This window comes from Camelina sativa, chromosome 11 (assembly GCF_030686135.1).
Source record: "Camelina sativa cultivar CO46 ecotype springtype chromosome 11, ASM3068613v1".
Taxonomy (NCBI): domain Eukaryota; kingdom Viridiplantae; phylum Streptophyta; class Magnoliopsida; order Brassicales; family Brassicaceae; genus Camelina; species Camelina sativa.
In genome coordinates, this window is record NC_141890.1 from 15,416,077 (window position 1) to 15,442,792 (window position 26,716).

Here is a 26,716-nt window from a genome sequence, read left to right on the forward strand (position 1 = left end):
TTAATATCTTAACTTGAGGGAAACAAATTATGAAATATCATTTAGCCAATAAGATTGGTTTAGTGGTTAAAAACTATATATGACCTCATAAGTTTTCAAGCTGGTTCTCATTCAAACATAACATTTTTATTAGAAATTAATTTTTAATAGTAGCCACTTATATGGTCGTTGATAGAAAAAGGAAGAACAACCGTGGAATGAGACATATTGGCTAATCATAACCACATCTATATTTCGTCCACGGTCCACTCACGTCACTCGCTAAACCAAAATCCTACAAACCCCCAAAATACTCAAAAAGAAAAAGAAAAAAAGAAGATCACATAAAGTCTACGTAACTAATAGTAAGAACCAACAAAAAAAATTGAAATAAATTAGGATCAGAGAAAGAAACTTATAGAACGTCCGCCATTTCTACCTTCGCTAATTTTTATACATCCTTTTTCTCACTCTTATATAACTCTTCAAAGGAAGTATATACAATTTTTTTTTTTTTTTTTTTTTGTGGTTTATGCTTTGTATATAAGAAAATGACAAGTATGATCGTGAAGACAACGCCGGAGCTCTTCAAAGGAAATGGAGTGTACCGTACGGATCCTCTTGGCGAAAACCGACTGGTTTGTCGATCAAACTGGTTGTTAGGTGATGGACAAAGCTGTTTCCCTAAAACCGGTACAATTCATTGCCAACGGTTAAGCTTAACAAAAACCGGTTTACATCGTGGGACAAAGGCTCGAGCCATCCTTAGCCCTGTGTCCGATCCGGCAGCTTCCATAGGACAAAAGGTAAGTCTTTCCATTTCGATGTTTCTGGTGGATACATGTGGAAATATTAAATAGGCTTCCAGTAATTTTATACCCTTGTTATTATGTTTCGGGTGTGTTCTGATGTGAGAGTCTTGGGAGAAATGATCACCGATCATCGGGTGGAAGTGGAACCATCTAGCAGCTAAATTATTGTCATTCTAAATGAGTTCCGTAGGCAACCGGATATTACTTATTTGGTTAATGCTCCCGGTTAGAACACAAAACCGGGTTACGCTATTATGACATTAGTTTTGTCTTATGAGAGGCTAGCTGCTGATGTTGATTGGTTCCTTTAAACACTAGCAATCTTCCTACCAAATATAAAACCCTAGCAATCTAACTTAGCTAGGGCGGTTCAAACTGCTTACACATATGAGATCATTTTGGTACACATATGTGTCTAACTTGATCGGTTCTTTCACAACCACCCGCAAACATACAGTTTTATGGATGGTGATGATTGCTAGCGTTTAAAATCAGTTATGGTGATTGGTGCTCTCTCGATAGGAATAATCGTTTATGTTCACTATAAAATACATTTATTTAATATTTTCTAAATGGTATTTTATTATTAACTATGTTCGGGTTTTTATATATATTGGCAGTTTGGCACAATATATAGTTTTGATATTTTAACAATTTCTATAATTTTTATATTACATTTTTTTGCTAATTTTTTTTTAATCATTGTCACAGTTGTTGGTTCATATCGTTTATAACCATTAATATATAATAATGTTTAATGCTATAATCATACGTTTTTACAAATTTCTGCAAACACAACAACATTCACTCCTGCATTTAAATCAAGTTTGACGAAAATACTATATGTATACATTGGATATTGGATATAGAGATTCAAATCTCCATACCCACTATATCGAATCTCCCCATACTCACTATTTTTTCTAATTAAATTATTGTAGGAAACATGAACTGCTTAAATTCAAGTATTTTAAAAATAATTCCAGTATAAAATAAGAAAAAAAGAAAAAAAAAACGTTTCCACTAGGTTCATTAGCCTAATTTCCGTTAAATGCACCTTTAATGAATCCCAAGAACACTTTGATATGCTTCATTCAGATTCTTATGCCACTTGGTAGAGCCGTCCATGCCACGTTTTGTAATTGTACAAAAGAGAATACGTGAATATCTCCAAACGGCCAAAACGACAAAAAAAAAACGCCACTCAAATTCTTGGCTTAAAAAAACTAAAATTGTGATGCTAGTTAATTCAAGAAATATTACCATAAAGAATTCATGTGTTGAGATTGTTATATCTTATATGACAATAACTAATTAATAATTTTGTTAAAAAAGGAATCTAATATCGGAAAGAAAGAATGGTGTGGTAGGCGTAGATAGCAAGTGTGTGACTGATATAAGATATGGTTGACACATCTATGACGAGTCACCACAGGAAACTTCTTTAATTTTTGGTCAATTATATTACAATTTTAGCATTTCGAGGTAGCAATATTTTGGAATGATCTCTTGACAAGATAATAATGAAGTTTGATAACGTACCATGCAAAAGACAACAAGTTGCTTTATATTTCCAACAAAATTATAAAATATCAACTTTCGACTGTCTATTTAATTATCTTTACATTATAAAATTAATACTCTTCAAAATGATAGTAGTCTAAATAGAAAACAAAACTTTATATCCCATAATAAAACTTTAGATGATTATAATAATATCGTTTCATTAACTTGTTTATTATTAATTATTTCTATTTTGGTTTTAGTTTAAAAATTATACTAACATTATATTTAGCTTTTATATAACTGTTATGTCAAAATTTAGGTTGGATTTGATCAATTTTTTACCTTTGCCATTTTGGCAGCATCAATTTATCCATTCCATCTAATTTTCGCTTTAGTATAAATATAGATACGTATATCTCTCTCTTCTTGAACTTGCACAAACATTTCTCCAATCTAAACTCAATCCAAATCAAAAAAAAAAAAAAAAAATGATGCAGCGTGTGTTCACCTTTGGCAAAGGAAGAAGCGACGGCAACAAGGGCATGAAGTCCTTGGTATGTTACCAAAACCATCATATAATTATATCATATCATTAATATAATTAGTGTATCTTTGTTTTTTAAAATGAATCATATGTTTTGTGTGGATTGAATTGAAGTTGGGAGGGAAAGGAGCAAATCTTGCGGAGATGGCGAGCATAGGCTTGTCGGTGCCGCCGGGGCTAACCATATCGACGGAGGCTTGTCAGCAGTATCAGATCGCCGGCAAGAAGCTTCCAGAAGGTTTATGGGAAGAGATTCTTGAAGGTCTTAGCTTCATCGAACGTGACATTGGAGCTTCTCTCGCCGATCCCTCTAAGCCTCTCCTTCTCTCTGTTCGCTCTGGCGCCGCCGTAAGTTACAATCATGTTTTTTTCTTGGCTGTTTTTATTTAAGAATCTTTAATTCATGTTAAAATTTCTACTGTTTTTCTACGTTTATTTAATCTTTTGAAGATGAGCAAGATTTGTTTGCGTTGGCTTTAGATTTTTTTTTTTTTTTTTTTTTTGAGGTGAGAGTCAAAATATCTTTGGTTAATTTTTAGCATTTTGCCTTTTTCAGTTTTTTGGAAGACAATTTTAAATATATGTAGTAACCGTTTTGTACTTTTGTGGTTATTGAAAGATATATACCTTAGATGAATGTATTTTTTACTTACAAAATAGTTTTATAAAAATTGACTTGTCTATGATCGATGTTTGTAATGTACAGATCTCAATGCCTGGTATGATGGACACTGTACTTAACCTTGGCTTAAACGACCAAGTCGTCGTGGGCTTGGCCGCAAAGAGCGGAGAGCGTTTCGCTTACGATTCTTTCAGACGTTTTCTTGACATGTTTGGTGATGTTGTAAGTCCTCTGTTTTTTATACAATTGTAGATAACTTGCGTGACAAGAAAACCTGTCTAATTATCTTTTGATCAATAAAAAGGTGTTGGGGATTCCACACGCCAAGTTTGAAGAGAAGCTCGAGAGAATGAAGGAGAGCAAAGGAGTTAAAAACGACACTGAACTAACCGCGGCCGATCTCAAAGAATTGGTTGAGCAGTACAAGAGTGTTTACGTACAGGTCAAGGGTCAAGAGTTTCCTTCAGGTTTGATTACCATTTTATATGTCTTTGTCTTAATGTCAGGTAATGGTAATTAGTTATTAGTTACATAAGTTTTTGAATTGCAGATCCGAAAAAGCAATTGGAGCTAGCGATTGAAGCGGTATTCGATTCTTGGGATAGTCCGAGAGCGAACAAGTACAGAAGCATTAACCAGATTACCGGATTGAAAGGAACCGCGGTTAACATTCAGTGTATGGTGTTTGGAAACATGGGGGACACTTCAGGAACTGGTGTTCTCTTTACAAGGAACCCTAGCACCGGAGAAAACAAGCTCTACGGCGAGTTTCTAGTCAATGCTCAGGTTTGGCATTAGATTTAGTCTATTTAATACTAAATGGTTCTGAATTAGAAGCTCATGAACCTTACAGTTTATTTTCTTACATTGTACAGGGAGAAGATGTGGTTGCAGGGATAAGATCACCTGAAGATTTAGACACAATGAAGAGATTAATGCCTGAGGCTTACGCAGAACTTGTAGAGAACTGCAACATCTTAGAGAGGCATTACAAAGACATGATGGTTTGTAGTTTGTACACACATAAACAAAATTTCTTCTATTGTACACATCAACAATTGTTTAATTGTTTAAACAAGGTCTCAAATGTGTATTGCAGGATATCGAATTCACGGTACAAGAGGAGAGATTGTGGATGTTGCAATGTAGAGCCGGTAAGCGAACTGGTAAAGGAGCTGTGAAGATAGCAGTGGATATGGTAAGCGAAGGGCTTGTAGATAAATCTTCTGCAATCAAAATGGTGGAGCCTCAACATCTTGATCAACTACTTCACCCTCAGGTATATATATAGACTCCAAAGTTTCAATTACTTTTCACCCAAGGTTTTTTTATTAGGTCACAAATTATTAGGGTTTAGGTGTTAAAACAGAGATGTTTAAAAGTTTCGTTTTTTTGGTATGATGGATTAGTTTCATGATCCGTCGGGGTACCGTGAAAAAGTGGTGGCGAAAGGCTTACCGGCATCTCCAGGAGCGGCGGTTGGACAGGTTGTGTTCACGGCGGAGGAAGCCGAAGCTTGGCATTCTCAGGGCAAAAACGTGATTCTGGTTCGAACAGAGACAAGTCCTGATGATGTGGGAGGTATGCACGCAGCGGAAGGTATATTGACGGCGAGAGGAGGAATGACATCACACGCGGCCGTTGTGGCTCGTGGTTGGGGCAAATGTTGCATTGCTGGTTGCTCTGAACTTCGTGTCGACGAGAACAATAAGGTTTTTAATTTCTGTGTGAATTCTAGAAACTTGTCATCTAAGTTAGGGGACGATTGTTTCTGACGTTAGGGTTTAAAATTTTAGGTTCTATTGATTGGAGATTTGACGATAAATGAAGGCGAGTGGATCTCAATGAACGGATCAACCGGTGAGGTTATATTGGGGAAACAAGCATTGGCTCCTCCGGCTTTGAGTCCAGATTTAGAGACCTTCATGTCTTGGGCTGATGCAATCAGACGTCTCAAGGTGTGTTTATATGTCTCCGCGTTTCCTTTAATTTGTTTAACATTCTTTTAACTCAAATGTGGATGATCACATAAGGTTATGGCGAATGCGGATACGCCTGAAGATGCGATTGCTGCTAGGAAAAATGGAGCTCAAGGGATCGGGCTTTGCAGGACAGAACATATGGTAACTCCTCTGTTCTTGATCTTATGGTTTTTGTTCTGTTTTTTTTTTGGATCCAAAATGTTTCATGTTGTCTTTGGATTGGTTGTTAAGTTCTTTGGTGCAGATAGGATTAAAGCAGTGAGAAAGATGATAATGGCGGTAACAACAGAGCAAAGGAAAGCTTCTCTAGACATTTTGCTTCCTTACCAACGTTCAGATTTCGAAGGGATCTTTCGCGCTATGGATGGTTTACCAGTAACAATCCGTTTGTTAGACCCTCCGCTTCACGAGTTTCTCCCGGAAGGTGATTTGGACAACATTGTACATGAGTTAGCTGCAGAAACAGGCGTGAAAGAAGATGAAGTCTTGTCACGGATAGAGAAACTCTCTGAAGTGAATCCAATGCTTGGTTTCCGCGGTTGCAGGTTTCTTGCTTTTTTTCTCTTTTGCACCTTACTTGAAACTGATTGGTTACTAAAGAACAATCCAGTGAACGGTTCATTTGTATGTTATAGGCTTGGAATATCATATCCAGAGCTAACGGAAATGCAAGCGCGTGCAATTTTTGAAGCAGCAGCGTCGATGCATGACCAGGGCGTTACTGTTATTCCTGAGATTATGGTTCCACTTGTAGGAACTCCTCAGGTATGTATACACACACACTCTTGAGACACACGGAAGAAAGATTTTGTGGCTTTTGTTCTAAACAAAACATTTTAATAATGAAAGGAATTGGGTCACCAAGTTGATGTAATCCGGAAAGTTGCAAAGAAAGTATTTGCTGAGAAAGGTCACACTGTGAGCTACAAGGTCGGGACTATGATCGAGATCCCTCGAGCCGCACTCATTGCCGATGAGGTAAGTGTATAATACACAAGACTGTTTTAGACACACTATATCCATGTTCAAGCAGAATTTGCTAAAGTAGAAACCTTTTTCTTTGGACAGATTGCGAAAGAGGCGGAGTTCTTTTCGTTCGGGACAAACGACTTGACACAAATGACGTTTGGATACAGTAGAGACGATGTTGGGAAGTTCCTACCGATTTATCTCGCCAAAGGAATTCTACAGAACGATCCTTTTGAGGTATATAGATGAAATAATGTCATCTGCTCTCTTTTCAAAGGATAAAAACTTGATAGCCGTTGCTTTTATGTTTGGATCAGGTTCTTGATCAGAAGGGTGTAGGGCAGTTGATCAAGATGGCGACAGAAAAAGGAAGAGCGGCTAGGCCTAACCTCAAGGTAAGTTTTGTTTGTGAATCGAAATCGAATTCTCTCAAACAGAATTTTGGATCTGATCGGTTATAATAAACAGGTTGGGGTTTGTGGTGAACATGGAGGAGATCCATCATCTGTAGGATTCTTTGCTGAAGCAGGACTTGACTATGTCTCTTGTTCTCCTTTCAGGTATATTTAGTTACTGCTCAATCATATACTAATTTGTTTGTTAAACAAAATGTTCTGATTAGTGCAATTTGTGGACTTTTTATTGTTGTTGCAGGGTTCCAATTGCAAGGCTTGCAGCTGCTCAAGTTGTTGCATGATGGCATTATTATTATTATTATTATGTGAATAAAGAAAAAGCTTTGGCTTCTGATTGTTCCATGAAAATGAACCAAATCAAAGAAAATGGTGTTAACTCCTTTTTTCCTTAATGAAAACTTTCATGTGATTATTATTGAATTGCTAATAAAGAAAGAGCGGCATTTTGTTACCAATGTTTACAAATACAATTCATAAAGCCTAAGGGAAATGGAAGTGGAAGATCACAATGTAAGACAGAGCAATGAGATATATCAACTGAAACCCATCTTCAAACACATACATACCAAAGGCAAACCAACAAATCAAAATCAAGTAAACAACTTCGAGTACTCTAGAAGCTTTCCCTACTTGCAAAACAAAATTTGGTAACTAGGAAATGAACAAGGGCGAGCTAACTCCGCTTGATGATATCTATTGAAGGGGTGTGCCTGATCTTGTGCAGGACTTAAACCAAATAAGAAACTGTGTTCATATTCAAAGACAGTTATTCGTTAAGGAACAAACCATCCAAGAGGTCGGATGACGAACTTTCATTCCCATTTCCATTATCATCGAAAAACCCGTTTTCCGCACTTTCTTTCTTCAACTTCCGCTCTTGAATGATGGATTCTTCAGTTCCAGCACATATATTCCGTTTTCCTTGTCTAACAGGTCTATCAGCCACTATAAATTTGCTTCCATCCCGAACACGCTCAGAAAATCCAGCCCAAACTGTAACAGAACAATGCTATTTGTAAGAAACCAACATTATCATCATTGTCTATATGACTAAATAGGCAGTTGCACCAAGTTTTACTATTCTTTGTAACTTTGCTATCTATCCCATCAAAGTGTTTTTTTTCCAATCTTAAACAGCACACAAAATGGGTACAAATACAGAAACCAAAATACCTCCAAAATGATGCAGAACAATAGAAGCTGCAACAGTAACATTCAAAGAGGCAGTGCCACATCCGTACTGAGGAATATATACGAAGAAGTCGCATATTTCATATTCCTTGGCAGATAGTCCTGATCCCTACAAAATCCCCAAGCTTAGTCCTTTAGTAATAATTTGTTGAAATCTACAAGGCTTATCATTACCTACCATTTAGTTAAAGGTTACTAACTCTGAGATAACTCCACTATCATTTCTGGTGTTGTAAACTGTGTGTTCAAACCATTCAAGTTTCTTTAATCTACTTGTTCCCTCATTATTAGTGTTCACAGATCCACTGCGTTTTATCTAAGTTCACAAGCGTAATCAAAATCATTGAAGTGCCTATAAATCTACTTCATATCTCATCATTGTTCACAAATGAAACTGACTAAATGATCGCGATCTCATAGCAAACAAAGTAACCCAGCATACTGTTACTTCAGAACTAGGGATCCATACACTAAGTTCACAAACATAACCAAAACTGAAACATTCAAAAGTTTTGTTAAAAGGTCAAATCTTTTGATTACCTCATTACCGAGAAGAAACGCAGTGCTTCTTTTAAAAGGATGTTCGTTAACCGCAGCAGCTCCATCTGCAATCTCAACGCCGCATATATCGCAATCTTTCTCCTCCTTTTAATCCAAAACAACAAAAAGACTCAAACTTTGAAACACCCTAATCCAGTAATGATAAGACCCATAAAGAGAAAAGTTCCCTAATTTGGTACCTTGAGGTAAGTGCGAGCTTCGGTAAGGGAGTGAAAATGGCGGAATCTGATGTGTGAAGCTGAACCATGGCTACCGAAGGCGTTAAAATCACGGCGGCCGACAAGTATCAGCTCCGTAACTCCAAAAGCAGTAGCGCTACGAGCTAGTGTGCCGACGTTGTGACGCTTTGCTATGTTGTGAACAACCACGTAGCTCTCAAATCCCACCATCGTCGTCTTTCTTCTTCTTCCTTTTTCTCCGGTGAGGGTTTTTTGTACACATTTTGGTTAACCGGTTTACTGATAACCGGCAAAAATTTCTCAATTTTGTTAACCGGTTTATATATTGATGAATAGTTCAATTTGTCCGACCGGTTTAGAACAAAACAATGTCATAATGACATCTCTCAATATAATGAATCAAAATCATTTTTGTTTTGGTAATAAAAGTAACCAGCAACAAGATTTTTTTTGGTTGTGAGCTCTTCTAAATCTTCTCGACCCTAAATGAATCCATGACTCTTCTTAGTTTTTTTTCTTCTTCTATGAAAACTTTCTCGGGTGTTTGGAGTCTCAATGAATAGAGTCTATTGTTCTCAACTCCTAGAACGGCTAGGTAGCGCCGGTTCCATTCCAAACGAGCAACTCTATCTTGCGGCATCACAGCTAGCTCGTTGTTGTTTGCGTATGACTTTATGTTCACCTGTTCAAATCAATCAAAATCACATTAATGTGTAAGGCTCATGAGCCATGGTCCGGTTCTGTCTAAATTCACCTAAAAGCTTCACACTTTGTTTCAGCTAGGTACAAGAACACTCTTCCTATAATCAAGCTCAACTAGCAAATGATCTAAGACGTCATTTGATATTGTGGCTCACAATTTAGGATCTGAACTCAACTGAAACAACACTACATTACGCAGGTTCAAAACAACCAAAACCTGAGATGTTGATTTCACAGGATTAGGATGCAATTTGGTAACTGACTTTAGCTTACCTCGATTTGGTAGTATGGTTTACCATCATCTGCAACTCTCGAAGAAGTGCTCAGGATGTTGGCCTGGCGCCTGACTCCGAGCCTAGTGGACATAAACTCAGTCAAGTACTGCCTAACTACCATCTTTCCTGCTTCTTCAGGGGAACCCAAGTCTTCAAGGGACGTGTACTTTGAGGAAGAAGGCGAAGAAAACTCAACCGAGAGGTTCTCGTCTAGGACAACAGGGTCTCTAAAGAATATATCAGCGCCAGCTCCTCGGACTTGGATCCAGTTTTGAGGGTACTTGAAAGAGTATCCATCAAATGTATCAATGTATTCTCTGAACACTGGGGTTGAAGCAAATGCTGTGGGGAGATGGGCTTCTGAAAGTATTAAACCAGACATGAGTAAACCCATCATCATGCTCTTCCTCCTCCCAACTGCACAAGCCTTAAAGAGACGGTGTCAATATTAAAACATTGATCAAAACACCAAAGCATGTATTTAGATTAAAGATTAAGCCTTTTTGAAAAAAAACAATCTAACCACAATATCTATTTGGCTTTCTGCATTGGCACAATGCTCAAAACTGTTACTAATCGAAACCCCAAACTGAAAGAGACAATGATGCTAAGACTAAACATGTGAGGCTTAATCAAAGTTATGATTTTTTACCTGTTTGTCATCGGTTAGCGAGTTTCTGGCAGATTGGTATCTCAGACTGGAAGAGATGGGTCTGGAGAACAAAAGCTGTCATTTTTTCTCCAGAAATTAGAAAAATTGAAAGAGAGGTCTAATATCACAAACATCATTCTCAATTTCAATAAATCATAAAAGAGTCGGATTTGTAAACCCATTATTTCAATTCAAGATTTAACCAAATGGGCAACTACAAATCTCACAGCTCCTATGATTCATTGATGAAGCAGAGAGAAGGAGAGAAGTGAACTTACATGGGAATTGTTGTTGGGTTTCGGACATGGCGATGAAAGCTCTGTAGGCAAAGATCGAGAAGTTGATTTGCAAGAATCAGTTGAAGCTCCTTTGGTTATTATTATGTAAGAAGGAAAAGCAAATGCAGATGAAGCCATTAGAAAAAGGCTGACGCTCAGAAGAAGAAAAAAAAAAAGTTGAAAACTTTGGGAATGTAAGTGAAGAAATCAATCAAGAAATCATCCAGAGAGAAATTTAGTTTTTTTGTTGAACCACGTCAACCAAGAAATCTAACTTTGGATAATATTACGTTGGAACTACATTATAGTGTATATATGTATATATATTATTTAATTCATTTATATTTAAAAAAAAAAAAAAAAAAAAAAAAAAAAAAAAAAAAAGGTGGTATCAGGATACAAAAGAATTAAGCAGAGCAAGTGCAATGTGTGTTTTAGGCATCAGGGCTGATGGCAACAGGTGGTAAATTGGTAATGGTACTCATGTATCAGTGAGTTTGTTTCTTGGGTATTCAAAAGTACTAATAATGCCCTCCACTGCTATATATGAACCCAAGAGGTGAAAAAAAAAGTCTCTTAAATGGAGTCCTCTCAAGAACTAGAACTATGAAAATGACACAAGCAGGCCCGGCTCAATATATTTTTGGGTCCAGTGCTATGTTAAAGCTTTTATAAAGTTATAGGCTTAGATAAAGTTATAAAAATAGACCTTATTTTGCAATTATCAAAGAATTTAGGACCCTATAATGTAGAGAAAAAAACAATCAGAAAGCGGAACCGGTGCACTGACACACCCAGCACACCCCTAGAGTCGGGCCTGGGCACAAGGGAGGAAAGAGGGCTATGCTATTTGATTTGGCATGATTCTGTCACCATTCACCAAAGATTTTGCTCACTAGGATGAGAGTAACAACAGTCTCCTCTCTTATTTCTATCTAGTCTCTACTACTACAATAATATGATTATAACTTGCTTAAGTTTGTGTTGGGAATATTAATGGTAGCTAGTTCTGATGATAGCTCCGTAATCTTAAGAGATCTAGCTCTTTGATATGGTATGGGACTCTCTTTTTACTGCATATTGGTTTCTCTTCTAAGGTTTAAAGATTTTGCTAACAAGGAAGGATGATATTTTGCAACCACCACTTTTATGCCTAGAATGTCTCCACCATAATTTACGTGTAAAAAAACCAATTTTTTTTTCTTATATCTCACAATTTTATTCCAACTAGTGATAATTATTAGTATCCTAAATAATTTTGCATGTGTTTCTTCGAATATATATTCTTTGTACACAATTAAAACATTCTTCATTGCTACTTTCCTCGACCTGAGGAGTGAGGAAACACCCTCTAGGTGTTCTTCAAAAATTAACAAGGAACCATCCCACAGGGAGTCATGTGAAAAAGAAAAAGATGATACAATCGGTTCGGTTTATATACCTAGGATGTTTACGAACGATTTCTTATTTCTTTTCAGGTTTTTTTATTGTCAACAGTTTTCAGTTCATATGTCGTTTTTAAGGACTACTAGGGCAAGAAAATATTATTTTGACCATTCTGATAAAAAATGAATTATTTAATATCTGACAGGTTTTTTTTTGATGAACTGATTTTTTTTTTTAAAAAAAACTGGTTCTATTTTGTGTTAAAAATTGGGAGATTTAAAATACTTGAGCTTGACTTAATTGTTATAAGATTGACAAAATCAATCCAGCAACATTTTTTTAGTATTTTTTTTTAATCGTAATAATTTAAAACTAGATATATGACTCCTCACCCCTCTGTCATATATCACTTACGGATCAGACTTAAGTATTTGTAACTGGAAGCATGGAGCTCGTTTAAGAGAAAAAAAATGATTAATATCGTCTTTTTCAACAACTATGGTTGGATCTTTTTTTGGTCACAAACCAAAGTCTACGAGTCATTTTTTGGATCTTTGGCAAACATACCTATTATTTTGGATTTTGGTTAGCGGAGCCGAAAAAATAATGAATACATTCGTATATGAGCACAGTAATACTTTCCGACCAAAATGATGTCCGATCAAATGTTGAATAGACAAATGATTACTTCATTAGCTATAAAACAAGTCACATTCAATTTTTTTTTATGTCATAAGTCGATCAATATCCATAAACACATATCTGAATTCTCGATATTGTGTACCATTCTTTCAGAAACATGTCTCTGCCCATTTAGAAAAAAGAGATGGAGACATTATTTTTGACCAAATTAGTATTTTAGAACTTTACATAGTTTATATATATATATATTTAATTGATAAGTTCTCGGATCCAGATATCTAAACTTTTAAAATCATGTTATACTTATACCTTCTCACATTCAGATCCGAATCTCAATAATTTTTTTAAGGTAATACGGCTAAGTCTCATTTCGAATTAGATCGGATTCATGAATAATACAACAAAATAGATTGGATTAGATCTCAAATGGGATTTCATATTCCGAATAATACCTTCACCTCAATAAAATATGCATACTGTCGATTCTTGGAAAGTTGATTTTTGTGGGATAGCTCAGGGAGTTAACGACAAAAATAATGAGTGATCTGTTCAACAGTTCTATCAAATTATTTATAATCACGTGTTTTGATCCAAACTTGTTAATTTTTGGGGTTTGGTCAACCGTTCACATCATCTCTAGAGTTCTTATTATATATTTTATTAGGAGACTATGAAGAAGCTAATCTCGTGGTATTTGTAATACCATTATAATCAGAGTAGGTAAATCGTTGAAAATTAAATCAAGTAGGTGATCTCTGCACGTATAAGTTTATTTGTTATATAACATTTTCTCTTTCTAGCTTTTCTTTTATTTTCTCACACGCCTCTTTTTTTGTTTAATAAGTTTCCTCAATTATTATTTTTTTCAACTTTTTAATACACTTAATGGCTCGTTGCCAAAAAAAATAAAAATATATACACTTAAATGGCTCGTTCGATCTATGGATATTGCGGATATCTCTCTCTAGATTATGATAAGGCTTATAGTTTATTGTGATAAGGGTTATAAGCCTAAGGTTTAGCTGTTTGTGTTTATCTTACACCTCTTTGTATTTTGTATAAATATCCAAGTTGGGACATTCAATGAAACCAAGTCAGTTCAATACCTAATTCTACATGGTATCAGAGCCAAAATCAGTCTAAAAAAAAAAAACTCTTGTTTTTCGATTGTTTCGATTCTCTTGTTCTTTCTCAGTTTCAAATTTTCTTTGTTTTGTACTTTCTTGCGTGACAAGAAAATCATGGGTGATGATGGAGTTCCTGTTACCAGTGCCGTTGTTGCTCAAAACTGACTCGAAGACCGTCGTCTCTCCGTACACGTTGTCAAGTTCAGACAATCCTGGTGCTATGATTACCTCGGTTTTGTTAACCGAAGATAATTACATCCAATGGTCTGAAGAGATGTTGAATGCCCTTCAAGCCAAACGCAAGACTGGGTTCATCAGCGGTGCTATTCCCAAGCCTTCTAATGATAGTTCTGATCTTGATAACTGGAAAACGGTGAATTTTATGATCATTGGTTGGATCCGGTCGTCAATTGAACCTAAATTGAAAGCGACTGTGACCTTTGTTTCCAGTGCACAAGATTTGTGGGAAGACCTGCAGCATCGTTTCTCTGTTGGTAATAAGGTGCGTGTTCACCAAATCAAAGCCAAACTTGCTTCTTGTAAGCAAGAAGGCCAGTCTGTTATGGAGTATTATAGAAGATTGTGCAATCTTTGGGACGAGTTGAAGAATTATTGTGTGAGTCCCGTTTGTCCTTGTGGAGTTACTTTATCTGATATTGTGACGGAGAGAGATGAAGAGAAACTTCATCAGTTTGTGATGGGTTTGGATGATTCAAGATTTGGTGGTCTCTGCACTACACTCATTGGCATGGATCCTCTCCCTAGTCTTGTTGTGGCTTACTCCAAAGTGATTCTTCAAGAACAAAGAATGTCCTCTGCTCGTCTTCAACAACAGAATTACGATGCTGTCGGTTTTTTGGCTCGTGGTGACACTCATGAGCAGCCGTCACTCCGGTCTGATCAACCTGTTTCTATTCTTGGGAAGCCTCGTTCTTGCAATCATTGTGGTCGTACCGGACATGAACAGAAGGATTGTTGGCAACTTGTCGGTTTTCCTGATTGGTGGATGGATCGTAATGCACAAGGTAACAGTGGTGGTCGTGGTTCTTCTGGTCGAGGTAGAGGAGGTTATGGTTCCATGGTTAATGGAGGAGGAAGAGGACGTGGGCAACCTGTGACTACTCATGCGACTAGTTCCAATTCCTCTGTTTTTCCTTCTTTTACATCTGATCAGTTGAAGGTCTTAACTCAGATGATTCAAGAAAAATCAGGCAGCGGTAGTTCCGAAAAATTGTCTGGTAAGCTTGAACTTGGTGATATTATTTTGGAGAAAGGAGCATCTCACCATATGATTGGGAGACTCTCTTTGCTGACCAATGTTGTGTCTGTTCCGACGTGTTCGGTTAGTTTTGCCGATTGTAGCAACACGTTTGCTACAAGTGTGGGTGTTTTGTTTCTTACGGCCAAAGTCTCGTTAACGAATGTTCTCTATTTTCCTTCTTTAAACTGCACTTAATCTCTGTCTCTCAGATTTTAAAACAAACCAAGTGTCTCGCTACATTCACTTATACAATTTGTTTTCTTCAGGACTGTTTTTCGAGGACTCTGATTGGAAGCGGTGAAGAGCGTGACAATGTGTCCTATCTTACGGATGTGGTTCCAACTAATATACATTCAGCAATTGTTTCTCTTGATAGAGCTTTGTGGCATCATCGTTTAGGACATCCGAGTTTTTCAGTGCTTTCTTCTCGACATTTGTTTTCTCAGTCTCCTTCCGCTGTTGGTTTTGACTCGTGTGATGTTTGTTTTCGTGCTAAACAAACTCGAGAAGTTTTTCTAGAAAGTATTAATAAAACTCAAGAGTGTTTTTCATTAATCCATTGTGATGTTTGGGGTCCATATTGTGTTCCCTCTTCTTGTGGTGCGGTTTACTTTCTTACAATTGTCGATGACTATTCTAGAGCAGTTTGGACTTACTTGTTACTTGAGAAATCCAAAGTGAGACGTGTTCTTGCCAATTTCATTACGTATGCTCAGAAACAATTCGACAAAGCAGTAAAGACTGTTCGCAATGATAATGGTACGGAGTTCATGTGTTTGTCGTCTTATTTTCGTGAGATTGGAATTGTACATCAGACTTCTTGCGTTGCCACTCCACAGCAAAATGGGAGAGTTGAGCGTAAACATAGGCATATACTTAATGTCTCTCGAGCATTGCTTTTTCAAGCTACATTGCCAATCAAGTTTTGGGGTGAGGCAGTGTTGACAGCTGCGTATTTGATAAATCGGACTCCTTCTTCCATTCATAAAGGACGCACTCCGTATGAACTTCTTTATGGTTGTAAGCTAGACTACTCTCAGCTTTGGGTTTTTGGTTATTCTTGTTATACTCATCGTGTCACTCGTGACAAGGATAAGTTTGGTGAACGAAGTTGTCTGTGCGTCTTTCTTGGTTATCCTTTCGGTAAAAAGGGATGGAAAGTTTATGATATGGAGCGTAACGAGTTTGTTTTTTCTCGTGATGTTGTCTTTTATGAGAATTCTTTTCCTTTCTCCGCTGCACAACCTTCATCTTCGGTCTCTTCTCCGACTGTTCCTTTTGATTATGACTGGTTGGTTGTTCCTACATCTTCTACTGTTTCGCCTCTTGGGGGAGTGATTCCGTATCATCGTCTGTTCTCGACAGGGGGAGTCTTACTTCTTCAAGTGAGAACTCCTCTGTTTCTCCTCCTGTTGACTCCTCTGTTCAGGCTCAAGTTGTTACTCCGCCAAGTGGTGTTGATTCTGGTTCCATTATTGTTCCCACTTCTGCTTCAGCTCTGCATCGTAAAAGCTCACGACAACCTACTCCGTCCGTACGTTTGCAGGACTATGTTCTTTACAACGTTGTTAGTACACCTGTTCACGCTCATGATGTTGTCAATACTTCCTCCGAGTCCTCGTCTTCGGTTCAAGGTATGTGTTTCTCTCTGCTGTCAGCTTTATTCCCGATGATAAGTTCTCTGCAGGTCATCGGGTTTATTTGGCTACAATTGTTTCCAATATCGAGCCAAAGCATTTCAAAGAGGCTGCTCGGTTCAAAGTTTGGACTGATGCTATGACGAAGGAGGTGGATGCCCTTGAAATTCATCAAACTTAGGATGTTGTTGATCTGCCTCCCAACAAGGTTGCAATTGGTTGTCAATGGGTTTACAAAACAAAGTATCATACGGATTGCTCGTTTAAACATTATAAGGCTCGCTTGGTGGCTCTTGGTAATAACCAAGTTGAAGGTGAAGATTACCATGACACATTTGCTCCGGTTGTTCGTATGACCACAATTTGGACTCTTTTGCGTTTGGTGGCTGCTAATCAATGGGAGGTGTATCATATGGATGTTAATAACGCCTTCCTTCATGGTGATATTGATGAAGAGGTTTACATGAAGCTTCCTCCGGGTTTCCGTCACACTCATCCTGGTAAAGTATGTCGTCTTCGCAAGTCTCTTTATGGTTTAAAGCAGGCTCCACGCTGTTGGTTTAAAAATCTTTCTGATTCTTTGTTCCGTTTTGGTTTTATTCAATCGTATGATGACTACTCTCTGTTCTCCTATTCTCGTGATGGTACTGAACTACATGTCCTAGTGTATGTCGATGACCTTGTTATTTGTGGAAATCATATCTCTATGCTTCGTCAGTTTAAGAACTATTTGAGTCGTTGCTTCTCCATGAAGGGTTTGGGCAAGCTCAAATATTTTTTAGGAATTGAAGTCAGTCGATCTCCGGAGGGTATATTTCTCTCTCAACGAAAATATGCACTGGATATTGTTGCCGACACTGCTTTGGACGGCTCTCGTTTTGCTTTTACACCTCTTGAACAAAATCATGGTCTTGCTAAGGATGATGGTCCTATGCTTCTTGATCCTAAGCCATGTCGTCGTCTTATTGGTGGTATATTGTATCTTCTCCATACTCGTCCTGAGTTGTGTTACTCGGTGCATGTCTTGGCTCAGTTCATGAAAACTCCGTGTGCGGCTTGCTGGGAAGCTGCTTTGCATGTTGTCCGGTTTCTCAAAGGTGTTCCTGCCCTAGGTATTCTTCTGAAGCCTGATGAAGATCTGCAACTGACTGTTTATTGTGATTCAGATTGGTCTTCTTGTCCGCTGACACGACGCTCTCTTAGTGCTTATGTGGTGTTCTTGGGTACTTCTCCTATCTCTTGATAGACTAAGAAACAGGATACTGTGTCTCATTCGTCTGCTGAGGCCGAGTACAGGTCTATGGCTTTTGCTTTGAAAGAAATAAAATGGTTGCGCAAATTGTTAAAAGGATTGGGTGTCGGACTGTCTACCCCTACTCGTCTCTTTTCCGATAGTAAAGTTGCGATTCACATTGCTACTAATCTTGTTTTTCATGAGCGTACTAAGCACATTGAGAATGATTGTCACGCTGTGCGGGACTCTTATCGTGACGGTGTTATTACTTTGCAACATGTGCGGACAGATGAGCAACTGGCGGATATTTTCACTAAGGCATTGGGACGGGATCAGTTTCACTATATCTTGTCCAAATTGGGTGTTCATGACTCTCACACTCCAACATGAGTGGGAGTATTGCTGATATATCTCTCTAGATTATGATAAGGCTTATAGTTTATTGTGATAAGGGTTATAAGCCTAAGGTTTAGCTGTTTGTGTTTATCTTACACCTCTTTGTATTTTGTATAAATACCCAAGTTGGGACATTCAATGAAACCAAGTCAGTTCAATACCTAATTCTACAATGGATTAACAAAGGTTTAGTGTACACCATATCTTAATTTTGATTAATGTAAAATTTAGTCTTAGCTTCAGCTTGTTAGTAATTGAGTCATCCATCATAGTTCAATAAGCATACGTCATTACGTTGTAATAAAGTTATTAACATAGTTTGTTGTCCTCGATTTTTTTAGTTTTGAATTATTTAGGCATCGCAATACTTTTTATAATGGTTTTTGTTTCTTCTTATGAACGCGTTTACCAATTTTATCATTCTTTTTTTTTTTTAATACCTTTGTCCTATATGATTAAATTCTCTACAATGATAAAAATTATCCTAATACTATAAAATCGACAGAAATTTAAGAAACAGGATATCAATATTTTACTTAGAATAAACAGTAAGCCGCTGACAGGCCTCTACCCAACCTTCCATAAATATAATAAGTCCAACATGGAAATAGTGTTAAGAAGGCAACAGTAATCTAATTTTGTCTTAGTTACAAAAAAAAAAAAAAAAATGGAAATGGAGATGGAGATGGGATCGTCGCTAACCCATGTGATGCTCATATCTTTCCCAGGCCAAGGTCACATAAACCCTCTTCTTCGTCTCGGAAAGCTCATAGCATCTAAAGGTTTACTAGTCACTTTTGTCACCACAGAGGAGCCATTGGGCAAGAAGATGCGTGAAGCCAACAAGATTCAAGACGGCGTGCTCAAACCGGTCGGGTTAGGTTTCCTCCGTTTCGAGTTCTTCGACGACGGATTTGTATACGAAGACATGGATTTGTTATTAAAATCACTTGAAGTTGCCGGGAAAAGAGAGATCAAGAACCTGGTCAAGAAATATGAGAAGCAACCAGTGAAATGTCTCATAAATAACGCTTTTGTCCCATGGGTGTGTGACGTAGCCGAGGAGCTTCAAATCCCTTCGGCTGTCCTATGGGTCCAGTCTTGTGCTTGTCTCGCCGCTTATTACTACCACCACCACCAGTTAGTTAAGTTTCCGACCGAAACCGAACCGGAGATCATCACTGAAATCCCCTTCAAGCCATTAGTGTTGAAGCATGACGAGATCCCTAGCTTTCTTCACCCTTCCTCTCCATATTCCAGTTTGGGTGGTATCATTTTAGAACAGATCAAGCGACTTCACAAACATTTCTCTGTTCTCATTGACACTTTCCAAGAACTGGAAAGAGACACTATTGACCACATGTCCCAGCTCTGCCCTCAAGTCAGCATCAACCCCATAGGTCCGCTTTTTACGGTGGCTAAATCCATAAGCTCTGACATTAAAGGAGACATTTCCGAGCCAGCCAGTGACTGCATAGAGTGGCTTGACTCCAAAGAACCATCCTCTATCGTATACGTCTCCTTTGGGACACTGGCTTACTTGAAGCAAGAGCAGATCGAGGAGATTGCGCACGGCATTCTACACTCCGGGTTGTCCTGCTTATGGGTCGTGAGGCCTCCATTAGAAGCCTTATCCCAAGAACCACAAGTTTTGCCTCGAGAGCTTGAAGAAAAAGGGAAGATCGTAGAATGGTGTCCACAAGAGAAGGTGTTGGCTCATCCTGCGGTTGCTTGCTTCGTAAGTCACTGCGGGTGGAACTCAACCATGGAGGCTTTAACTTCAGGAGTTCCCGTGATTTGTTTCCCGCAGTGGGGAGATCAGGTGACAAACGCGGTGTACATGATTGATGTTTTCAAGACAGGATTGAGACTCAGTCGTGGAGAGGCTGAGAAGAGGATTGTTTTAAGGGAAGAGGTGACTGAACGACTGATTGAGGCCACCGTTGGAGAGAAGGCGGTGGAGCTGAGAGAAAACGCTCGGAGGTGGAAGGAGGCGGCGGAGACTGCCGTGGCATACGGAGGATCATCTGAGAGGAACTTTCAAGAGTTTGTTGACAAGTTGGTTGATATTAATAATGACTCGATTTAATGTTGTGTTTCAGTGTTGTCTTTACCATATTATACTTCATCCGTTTCACAAAGAGTATCGGTATAAAGTTTCTAAATCTTGTGTCACAAAAGAGTGTCATTTTGTGTTTTCAATGTAGTTTTTAGGACGAAAATTTTATATATATTATTCAGCTTATTAATTAGAGATCGTATATTATTTAGTGTGTAGGAAGGTGATTTAGCACATTTCGATTAACCGGCTTAACCAAGAATATATCAAATAATCCATAACTCGGCCTAGAGTAGTAAGTCTGATGACCTTGGCACCGCCTTACATGAAGAAATGAAAGAATAAGATCGAATCAAAGAGGATATACAACAAATTGGAAAAAGTACATATTCTCTCCCGGAAAATATGGAAGAGAACATATCTTAAACTAACTACCTCTCTAGGAGAGAGACACTTCTTTAAAGGGTGCAGATCCAAATACAAGGGAAACTCTCACAAAAAGACCTAAACCACCATCTTTAGTAATATGAACTACAAACGATTTGATCCTTTCTCGTGGGTACGAAGGCAGCTTCCATGAGGTGAAGCTGTAACACTAATCAAATTCTAATTCGTCACCTTTCTCACATGGTGAACCTCAAATCTTGTTAGGATCTTTCTCTAAATCGGCTTGATTTGTCAACCTGAAAACATTGAAAACCCTAAAACATAAAATGACAAGATAGAAAGGCGTTTCAGAAATCTTATCGAACATGCGAGATCAGTCGTTCGAGTCGGATGCCTCGTGTGGTCGGTCGAGTGGAATGTCGTCTTTTCCAGGCGTGCTTGGTCGAGTCGCATGTCATCTCTCCCGGGAGTGTCGGTCGAGTCGTATATCTGGAGTCGCATGACGTGAATCCTGGAGTCGCATGTCTAGAGTCGCATGACGTGAATCCTGAAGTGGCATGTCTGGAGTCGCATGACTTGAATCCTGGAGTCGCATGTTTGGAGTGGTCGGTCGAGTGGATGTTGGTGCTTCTTCCTGGGAGCGCGTCCAAGTCGAATGTCTGGCGTGGTCGGTCGAGTGGAATGTCGTCTCTTCCGGAAGCGTCGGTCGAGTGGAACATCGTCTCTCCTGGGAGCATCGGTCGAGTTGAACATCGTCTCTCCCGGGAGTGTTGGTCGAGTGGAACTTCATCTCTCCCGGAAGCACCGGTCGAGTCAGAAATCTGGGTGTATATGCATCTACTAAAACGGTGATAACTCTTGAAACACGTCTTCGAATGACTTGAAATAACCAGAATTGGAAAGCTAACTCAATTCCCTAAAACTTTGGAGAAGACGTTGGAAGCTGAATCCCAACGGAAGATTTTCATTTGACTCGATTAAAGAGGTGGAAGGACGTCTAAGTCATGTCAATGGGTAGTGTAGGTTGAGTCGCTAGTCATGCATGACTGCAAGTCGAGTTGTTGGACTGTTTTCTTGCTCCTTGCTTGATTTTGATGCTTTTCACATCTCCTAAACACCTGAAATAACTCCAATATGCAAGATGCATGCAAGACCAGTGCAAAGACTACCTAGACATGCATATTATACAAAAGAGACTAAAAACAATGCAAAATAATGAGTTAAGAGAGCAAAATGAATGAAAAATGCATGATGAAAGAGTGTAAAATATATACATATCAGACACCAAGAGGGTGTCGGTCAACACCAACCCTTTCAGCAGGCGGCTGATAATTGTTTTCCTTGTTTGTTTGAGTTTTTGTTGTTGTTTGTTTGACATTGGATTCTCAGTTGGTTGTGTGTATAGCCCAGTAGATAGGAGGATTGCTTCACTGAGTGTTTATGACAAAACTGATGCATCTCAATTTGTGTTTGCGGTGCAGGTAAAGGCAAAGTGTGATCGTGAAATCAAGACAATGTAGAGGAGGATGTTCTAGAAGCTCGGTTGTTTGTTCTATGTTGCTGTTATGTTGCTATAATAGAATGTAGTGGTCTAGAATTGGTGTTTAGGATGCCATCTTATTGCTTTATGATTTTGTTGGTTATTCTTTATTGTTCTGTTGGAGTTTCTTGTTTAATATTATTGTTTATTTCCGCTGTATGTTGATTAGAGTTAGGATGTTAGTGAGTATGAGATCACTAGTTTAATAATATATTAAAAACAAAAAAATCGGTTGAGTCGTTTCAATTTCTTATTATTAAGGTGAAATCTGACATCTTGTCGGGGTTTGGATCCAAACTCGTAATTTTGAAGAAAATTCAGGATGCTTTTCTATTGTCGTTATTGGTCCTTTGGAGAGTAAGCGTAACGCTATTTGGGGCAACCATATGTTATGTAAATTCTATACATCCCATTATACTTATATCCAGGATCTATTAATTTGTCATACATCGTGTTTGTTTTGGACATGATTAATTCTTCCGCGACTGTCTATATATAATTTGATTTCTAGGGTCAGTTTACCTGATCTTCAACATCTCCACATAATCTTCCAGCAAAACTCAGTTCCCATTCGATTAAAGTCCTAGTTTTAAAGTGAGATCTAGATTTTGTAAGAATAGAGAAAGAGTGAAAAATAGAGAAAAAAAAGAAAGATTCGTCAACAATAAAAAGAGAGATATCAATTGTCAACAATTCAACTGGTAAAGACAACTAAAGTTTAGGAGTTGTTCGTTCGAATAACACTGGGAAGAAAACTATATAAAATACTCTGATCACAGGTATAAGATAATTTACAGACTTAGGCTCCGAACTTTTTAGTTATTAAAAAAATTAAGTGAAATAATGAAATATGGAAATAAAATAATAGATTGGTATAGAAGATAATTTTTTCTTTGTTTTAGCCATAAGGGAATCATGTGATATGTCATATGTATACGATCAACGCAGTGCGGTGCTTAAGGTGTTGTGGAAAGGGCATTTGCCCTAAGCCACCAATTTTTTAAAATTTATTAAGCCACATCTTTTTCTATCTACGCTTATATATATTTAAGTTGATAACATAAATATATTTGTAAAGTGGTGTTTTGTTTGAGAAATCCATGACATTATGTCATTATAAGAAAATTAATATTTTTTATGTATAAGAAAATTTTTGCACTTAAAATAATTATGTTTTATAGTTATAACTATAGTATAAAAATACTAATGGAAGACAATTAATAAAAAAAGATAATTCAGAATAAAAGAATTATGTTTTGGAATTGTGGCTAAAAATAATTTTAAGAAAAAAAGATAGAAAAGTTTGGTTAATGTTTTTTTTTCATCGATCATTGTTGTCTTTGAAATTAATAAAAAAAAATTCATATTTTAATAACAAAAATCATAATTTTGATCCGCCCTAAGCCACAAATAGCCTGAACACGACATTGGATCAACCTGACACTGGATCAACGTTTTCAAGACTGAAGTGAAACTCAACAGTGGGCTGAAGAGAGGACTGTTCTGTAGAATGGGATCGTTGAGGGACTGCTTAGGCCACCGTTAGAGTCAGTTAGAGAAAAGGCGATGGAGCTGAAAATATAAAAGACTCGGAGGTGGAAGAAGATTTGTTTGTAGATAAGTTGGTCAATGTAATCCAAACTTGGTTGTGTCTAATAATTTTTACCATATAACTATTTCAAAAGAAAGTAGTTATTAAGATTATTTTTAAACGTTATTACATTATTTTTTTAATAAATAGTTTTTCTTTTTTGAAATATAATATGTGAAGCAATGCTAAAATTTTAAAAAATATGCATATCTAGAATAATTTGATATCCATCCTCTTATATGTTAATAGAAAAACATTATTAAAAAAGATATTGATGTGTCGTCTCCAGATAGCTCCAAACACATTTTAGCAAATGACCATCATTACATCTATACTATTAAAGATTTCATTGTAAATTCACAAAATAAATTAAAACTATTTGTTATTTTTAAAGAACGCACATCTTTTGTTAACCTCTCCTTTTATAAACATTTCAAAATCAATATTAAAAATCTAATGTTTAATTAAATTAGTAAAAATAGTAGTACTCATATATTTACATTAAAATACGGAAAATACATACTTAAAAGAATCAAAAATTGTAGCCATTTAATTTGAATGTATGTTACACTTCTTTGAAAAACAAAAATTTGATTTCCTTTTTTTTTTCAAAAATAATAATTTTCTTGTTTTCTTAATTAAAATAAAGTCCATACAATTTTAGATATATTACATAATTGTTGAATACTAGAATCATTTGCTTTTTCTATAATTCTTTTTTTTCCGTTTTCCCGATGATAAAAAAAAAAAAAAAAAAAAAAAAAAAAAAAAAACAGATTTTCTCTTCTACGAAATTGTTACCACTAGAAAGAAAAAAAAAAATAATAATAAGAAGAAGAAACTAGCCTCCCCGACCGCCGCTACCTCTGCCTCCAAAACCCTAACCCTACGCCGTATAAGCTCTGTCACCTCTGCCTTCTAGTTTCTTAATTCTTCTCTCACCTCTATTATATACCGCAAACGAATTCGACAAGCATCGTCTGTGCATCGGAGTCCGAAAAAGCGTTACAGAGCCGACACAAAGAAGTCTTCTATTCAAGCTTGACCAATGAAACGATGGTTAGTTTCTTATAATGCTTTAGGATTCCGTAATTATAATCTCCAAAACATCAAAGCCAACTATTGTCTTTTGTTATGTTGTTTGACAGCAAAAGAGATGGTGAGAGTATTAGAAACCAAGATGTTGTGAATGAGGACAGGATCAGTGAGTTGGCTGAAGCTTTGATTTTGCAGATATTGTCTCTGCTTCCCACAAAAGTTGCCATAGCCACGAGTGTTTTGTCTAAGCAATGGCAGTCTCATTGGAGAATGCTGCCTATACTCAGGTTTGATTCTTACGGTTATTACTATCACAGCCATGAACCCGGGACGTTTTCAAAGAATGTTCGTAAGGCTTTGCTTTCACACAAGGCTCCGGTTTTACAGAGTTTGCATCTCTCAATTTCTTTAAATAGATTGAATGCAAAACAAGTTAGAAAATTTACCGGGATTGCATTTGCCCGCAATTTGCGTAAGCTGGTACTGGATGTTCAAATTCAACTTGAACCGTTAAGATTTCCCAAGTGCTTGTATAACTGTGAAACACTAGACACCTTGGAACTCAAGTATTTGATATTTATGGATGTCCCTTCTTCATTTTGTCTGAAATCCCTGAGAACTCTGCAGCTTCATGATGTGGAATTCAAAGACAATGAATCAGTTGTTAACCTTTTCTCTGGCTGTCCTAATCTTGAAAACTTGGTGGTGTATCGAAATTCATTAAACAGAGTGAAGACTTTCACTATTGCGGTGCCATCCTTACAGAGACTATCAATTCATAATTACACTGATAGACCTAGTGGGGACTATGTGATAAATGCCCCTTCTTTGAAATACTTGAAGATGAAAGGGTTTAAAGCACTTGAGTCTTGTCTGATCGAGAACACACCAGAGTTGGTTGAAGCAACCATTTTCATCTACGATGCGAACATCTTGGGATCGCTCAGTTCACTCAAACATCTTTCCTTGCAGCTATCAGCCTTGGAAGTAAGTTTTTTTTTCTTTTTTTTTTTTTTTTAAATTCTTTAGTTAAGTTCATTGTTATCACATTAATTGTTCCTCTACTAATATTGCTTTCATGTATAGAGTACATTTCCTACTGTTGGTATATTTTATCAGTTGGTGTATTTGGAGTTGCGTACATATAAAGTTAATTGGTGGAATCTACTAACGCTCATGCTCAATACTTCTCCTAATTTACAAGTCCTCAAGCTTGTCGGTGTAAGCATATAGCAAAATTCAGATTAATTTAGCTAATTCCAACTCAATTTGGGGTTTTATGATCATATATATACACTTTGTGTTTTCTCGTCGTTTTTGTCAGTCACAACAACAACGTCCTCTGGGAAACTGGAATCAGCCAAAGAATGTTCCTGAATGTTTGTTACTCCATCTCGAGACATTAGTGTATGAAGAATACGACGAATCGCAAGAGAATGGAAAAGAGGTGACGAAATATATCCTAAAGAACGCAATTTGTTTGAAGAAAGCAATTTTTTCCTTCAAGAAAGGCAAAGCCAAACAGAAAGTTGAGATGGCTGAGGAGTTGGAGAGTGTGAAAAAGGCTTCAAATTCATGTCAGCTTGTATTCCGATGAAACTTTATATATTGAGAGAGTTGTATGTTGTCAAAGTTAACTCTTACTATGAAACTTTTATATTTAGTGGTAGTTATAAACTTTGAGGGTTTTTGAATGTTTAGTTGATTATTAAATGATTTTATGAAAAATTAATTAATTTTAATTGAGGAA

The 26,716-nt window shown here is 37.2% G+C and overlaps 5 protein-coding genes and 1 pseudogene across 10 annotated transcripts; 4 read left to right on the forward strand and 2 right to left on the reverse strand.

Moving 5' to 3' along the window:
* The first annotated feature begins 97 nt into the window (after positions 1 to 97).
* On the forward strand, positions 98 to 7,281 carry LOC104723606 (pyruvate, phosphate dikinase 1, chloroplastic). Of its 2 annotated transcripts, XM_087472029.1 has the most exons (18): positions 98 to 785; positions 2,795 to 2,851; positions 2,956 to 3,189; positions 3,548 to 3,685; positions 3,768 to 3,930; positions 4,014 to 4,249; positions 4,339 to 4,467; positions 4,563 to 4,742; positions 4,873 to 5,175; positions 5,260 to 5,421; positions 5,497 to 5,586; positions 5,677 to 5,990; positions 6,081 to 6,210; positions 6,295 to 6,423; positions 6,514 to 6,651; positions 6,732 to 6,809; positions 6,883 to 6,974; positions 7,069 to 7,281. In XM_087472029.1, the coding sequence occupies exons 1-18, from the start codon at positions 531 to 533 to the stop codon at positions 7,109 to 7,111; spliced, it is 2,871 nt and encodes a 956-aa protein (XP_087328155.1). In that variant the 5' UTR covers positions 98 to 530; the 3' UTR covers positions 7,112 to 7,281. The 2 variants fall into 2 exon arrangements, with proteins under 2 accessions (XP_087328155.1, XP_087328154.1); XM_087472028.1 differs by having other exon boundaries at positions 252 to 785; positions 5,497 to 5,990.
* Positions 7,282 to 7,341: 60 nt separating this feature from the next.
* Positions 7,342 to 9,044, reverse strand: LOC104723605 (uncharacterized). The gene is made up of 4 exons (XM_010441990.3): positions 8,762 to 9,044; positions 8,562 to 8,666; positions 8,004 to 8,130; positions 7,342 to 7,823 (listed from the first exon to the last, which is right to left on the reverse strand). The coding sequence occupies exons 1-4, from the start codon at positions 8,969 to 8,971 to the stop codon at positions 7,597 to 7,599; spliced, it is 669 nt and encodes a 222-aa protein (XP_010440292.2). The 5' UTR covers positions 8,972 to 9,044; the 3' UTR covers positions 7,342 to 7,596.
* A 71-nt stretch (positions 9,045 to 9,115) lies between these two features.
* Positions 9,116 to 11,052, reverse strand: LOC104723607 (psbP domain-containing protein 1, chloroplastic-like). Of its 4 annotated transcripts, none has more exons than XM_010441992.3 (4): positions 10,669 to 11,052; positions 10,391 to 10,465; positions 9,737 to 10,165; positions 9,116 to 9,443 (listed from the first exon to the last, which is right to left on the reverse strand). In XM_010441992.3, exons 1-4 carry the CDS (start codon positions 10,804 to 10,806, stop codon positions 9,228 to 9,230), a joined length of 858 nt encoding a protein of 285 aa, XP_010440294.1. In that variant the 5' UTR covers positions 10,807 to 11,052; the 3' UTR covers positions 9,116 to 9,227. The 4 variants fall into 4 exon arrangements, with proteins under 4 accessions (XP_010440294.1, XP_010440296.1, XP_010440297.1 ...); XM_010441994.2 differs by having other exon boundaries at positions 9,737 to 10,155; positions 10,669 to 10,962; XM_010441995.2 differs by having other exon boundaries at positions 9,737 to 10,155; positions 10,391 to 10,451; positions 10,669 to 10,961.
* Positions 11,053 to 13,611: 2,559 nt separating this feature from the next.
* LOC104723608 (uncharacterized) lies at positions 13,612 to 15,639 on the forward strand. The gene is made up of 2 exons (XM_010441996.3): positions 13,612 to 15,061; positions 15,351 to 15,639. The coding sequence occupies exons 1-2, from the start codon at positions 13,945 to 13,947 to the stop codon at positions 15,383 to 15,385; spliced, it is 1,152 nt and encodes a 383-aa protein (XP_010440298.2). The 5' UTR covers positions 13,612 to 13,944; the 3' UTR covers positions 15,386 to 15,639.
* Positions 15,640 to 18,880: 3,241 nt separating this feature from the next.
* Positions 18,881 to 20,531, forward strand: LOC104723610 (UDP-glycosyltransferase 84A4 pseudogene; annotated as a pseudogene). Its single transcript, XR_015571210.1, has one exon. The product of XR_015571210.1 is annotated as a UDP-glycosyltransferase 84A4 pseudogene (transcript).
* A 4,130-nt stretch (positions 20,532 to 24,661) lies between these two features.
* On the forward strand, positions 24,662 to 26,716 carry LOC104723611 (putative F-box/FBD/LRR-repeat protein At4g13965). The gene is made up of 4 exons (XM_010441998.3): positions 24,662 to 24,987; positions 25,077 to 25,953; positions 26,053 to 26,187; positions 26,291 to 26,716. The coding sequence occupies exons 1-4, from the start codon at positions 24,977 to 24,979 to the stop codon at positions 26,561 to 26,563; spliced, it is 1,296 nt and encodes a 431-aa protein (XP_010440300.2). The 5' UTR covers positions 24,662 to 24,976; the 3' UTR covers positions 26,564 to 26,716.